This window comes from Mesitornis unicolor, unplaced genomic scaffold, assembly GCF_000695765.1.
Source record: "Mesitornis unicolor isolate BGI_N332 unplaced genomic scaffold, ASM69576v1 scaffold44345, whole genome shotgun sequence".
In the NCBI taxonomy this organism is placed as follows: domain Eukaryota; kingdom Metazoa; phylum Chordata; class Aves; order Mesitornithiformes; family Mesitornithidae; genus Mesitornis; species Mesitornis unicolor.
This window is the reverse complement of record NW_010187018.1, coordinates 8,075-11,921: the sequence shown is the minus strand read 5'-3', so window position 1 is coordinate 11,921 and position 3,847 is coordinate 8,075. Positions and strand designations below refer to the sequence as shown.

Genomic DNA, 3,847 nt, shown 5'->3' with positions numbered 1-3,847 from the left:
TAAATTTATTATCTTTATTATATAAATCTCTATTTTCCACAAATATTAAGAAATATTTTTTCTAAATTGTTCTATAAGGTACTAAACAAGACTGTTTAGCACCTAACTACTTAAAAGAACAGTATAAAGTTTCAAATATTTAAGAATTTGTGATTCTTCTTTTGAATTGTTCATGCAGTTCATGGGGGTTATGCTTGCAATTCCAGTAGAGAGTTTTTCCATTAAAGTTGGAAAAATGTTCAATACCTGCACTGTGTCATGATACCTCAATATAAGTCCTTTATTTGAAGCACAGTCTAAATAATGCTTTAAAAGCAATTGAAAAGTGTTATGACTTTTAAATGGCTTTCTCACGTTTTATTGAGCTGTTCTTTGTTGTTTCTATTTATTCTGTGCCACACTCACTGTGTAGTGGTACTCATTTCCCTACCTGTAAAGCATTATTTTGTTAAATTAGTTATAGATTGCAAGCATGTAGTTCAACTTCAGGGGTTTTAGATGAATAATGAAAATAATAATGAAATTCCAGTGACTGAATATGATCTTATAAGGTACCTCGCTTACTTAATTACAGTTGTATTTTTAGGCTCTAAATCAGGTGGTGCTTTGGGACAAGATCCTTTTGAGAGGAGATAACCCAAGACTGTTCTTAAAAGACATGAAGTCAAAGTACTTTTTCTTTGATGATGGAAATGGTCTCAAGTAAGTAAATTATTATTTATTATTTATTATTATTTAATGGCATACTTTGGATTTTACATGTGTTTTTATTGCTGTGGTAAGGTACCTATATTCTATCTGGTATTCTGTCAGTCTATAGCATCTTGGTACTTTGTTAGAAAGTAACCTTGGGATACAAGATTTACTTTTTCTGTAAACTGGAAGGTGCACTGCTAATATAAGCAATAGGCTTCTGGGTTTCAATTTCCAATATTGGCTGTGTAGAATTGATTCTGTGATGCACTCAACCCCAAAGGGGTTAGGTAACAGGAAAAAAAAAAAGTCTTTAGAAAATAAATAATACTTCATGAAGTAACAACTTAAAATTAAAAAGCCCATTATTTTTGGATCAGAAAAACAATTTGTATCCTAATTTATTTTATGTTAGTAATTACTAATTAAATTGGTTAACTTGAGTATTTGTGCTGATAGTCTTTGTTGCTTTTGCAGGGGAAACAGGAACGTCACTTTAACTCTTTCCTGGAATGTTGTACCAAATGCTGGCATTCTACCTCTTGTAACAGGATCAGGACATGTGTCTGTACCTTTCCCAGATACCTATGAAACAACAAAAAGTTATTAAATTATAATAGTGAATCATAAGCAAGATATTTTTATACTTGTATATTGTGAATAAATTTTATTGCAGGTTCTTCTCACATCCCATGCAACCCTTCAATGAAAGGTACTTAATTTCCTCAGATTTAACAGCATAGGAAAAGTAAATGAAAGTGCAGGGTTGGCACGTTGGTTGGTTGGTTGTTTTATTGTTTGGTTGTTTTTTTTTAAATAAAACATCAAAGCTGAAACTTAAGGGAAAGGTAAATTGCAGAATAATGGTTCTGGGGGGAAAACTGAGGAATTATTTTTTTTCTTTCTCCTGGCCATCTGGGTATAGATTTCCTTTTCTTTTAAATAAACATTTTTAAACCAGAAGATGGTTTTACTGTGGTTTTTTGAGGTACTGTAATAGTATTTAATCTGTGTAGAACTCACATACACCTTCTGGAGTCAGTGTTTGAGAGTGCCTGAAGGAAATTACTCTTCTGTTTTACAGCACTTTGCTAAATGCATGCTTTGCGTGTTACAGTAAGGTAACTTTGGTCCTTTCTAGGACTGCCAACAGCTATTTAGAAAATAGATAGTTCATTATCTTGTCAGTCAGCCTGTAGATCTTGTTATTATAAGATTTGGTATTATAAAATATATTAACTGCTTATCATGCAGCAAACTGGAAGAATAAGAAGAAATCTTTTCAATGTATAAAGCATAAATCAGTAGGAAAAGTAAAATCTTTAGGCAAAGAAAGACTGCCTACAAGGCAACTGCTGGATTTTTATTGGGATCTGCTCAACAGGAAGAATTAGCACACTTGTTTCAGCAGGGGCTGGGAGAACCGATATTAGACGAGCCCTTCCTTAGCAAGGAGTGGGACAAAACAGTCTGGGAAAACATTTAAGAAATAATGGAATTCCCATGGGAATGTAGAGGAATCTAGACAGATTTACTGGCTTAGATATGGATACGAGTCTACCTGCAAGTCTTCCTGATTTGCATCAACCAGGAAAGGTAGCAAGCAGTCTACAGCAGTTCCAGTCAGTGCCTCTGCTGAAGAAGTGACCTCTCTGTCTTCACATCCTGCTCTTCGTGTCCTGTTTCACTCAGATGCAAATGCTTGTCACAGCTGGGTGGACAGAAAGGAAACAGGATGTCAGGATTACTTCTTTTCAATAATTATGGTTTATACCCATTGACCAACATTGCTTGCTCATCATGGATCCAGGAGAAGCACTTGCTGTAGTTCTTAATATACAAATACATATTCAAATTAAAGTAGGAGAGAATTTATTGCCAGATGAATGTTGGGGACTTTCAAAAAAGCATACATAGTCTGAAATTAAAACAGGGTTTTTTTAATATTGGAGAAAATAATAGGAAATATGGGAATTGCAGAGTGACAGACTCAAGAAATGCAAAAGGCTGGAGCAGAGTACACTCCTTGGTTGTGAGTTTACCTAAGAGCTGATGGATTTTGAAGGAACCAACTTGCTTTTAAAAAAGGATCTTTAATATTTGTGAATTATCCCTAAGTGACTAGTACATGCTCCATGTTGGTATACCAATCAAAGAGGCACTGAAAAAGTTTCCAAAAGGTGCTTCGTCTTTATACAAACAAAATTTTGTTTGTTTTAAGTGTGAAAACTAAAAAATTTTCACAGGAACATTTTAGGACAATTTTTTCATTTGTATCCAGCATATTTGCATGCTTGTCAGTTCTCTGAACCTGTGCTGTTTTTGACAGATTGCATAATAAGCACACAGAAATGCATCCTATGTTTTCTGTGCTTTGATATCAAATGTATATATTGCTCTAAAAACTTAACTGTTATAGAGAGCTTAATACACTTACACAGTAGGAAAACAAAACCATTATTTTTATTAGAGATAATTGGGCAAAGTTGTGGAATTGCTTTGGTAATTGCCAAGTAAGTGGTTGGTTTATTCACAAATTATATTCCTGAAATGTTTTCTGAAGCTTATTTCTTGTGGCTTGGCATTCAGCCACTTCCCTCTATTTCTTTGGCAGTAGTCTTCCAATGAATATAAAGGCTGTCTATGGAAAAGATGCTTTAACTACAAATATGAGGATCTGCTGCCAAAAAATCATCAGAGATCTACCTTCTTTCCTCCAAAATGGTGTTTTCTTCCCAGCAGATAGCAGAATTTTAAGACACTAAAACTGTAGTTGCAAACATGATGCTTGAAGCTTTTCTAACCTTTCCCAAAGAAAAGAAACTATAGTGTTCGAGGTAAGCCCTTTAGAGGGATGAGGAGGAAACCATTACTGAGTTTATGTTTAAGTTCCTGAAGAGAACTTGGTTTTGTCCTAAGGGAAAGGCTGGCATAGATGAGCACTTAAATGATACTGTAACAGCTGGCTCTTCCTTCTCAGCCACCAAGCAGGACAGGGTGCTTTCTGTTCTCTTCTTGATCCAGGGACCAAGGAGGCAAATTCCTCAGTTGGTGTCTTTAAAACCTTTCAAAAATTTAAAATGAGTCCTCTATATTGTTATTACAATTCTTGTTACTGTTTATAAAAAGAACTCCCTTTTGTGGAAACAACATT

At 34.5% G+C, this 3,847-nt stretch overlaps 1 protein-coding gene across 1 annotated transcript; it reads left to right on the top strand.

Annotated features, from left to right (window-relative positions):
* Positions 1 to 586: 586 nt before the first annotated feature.
* SPCS3 (signal peptidase complex subunit 3 homolog (S. cerevisiae)) lies at positions 587 to 1,303 on the top strand (the record flags this gene model as incomplete). The annotated part of the gene is made up of 2 exons (XM_010185304.1): positions 587 to 702; positions 1,171 to 1,303. Coding segments are annotated over 2 exons (249 nt in total), but the record flags the coding sequence as incomplete, so codon positions are not given.
* Between the last annotated feature and the right edge of the window lie 2,544 nt (positions 1,304 to 3,847).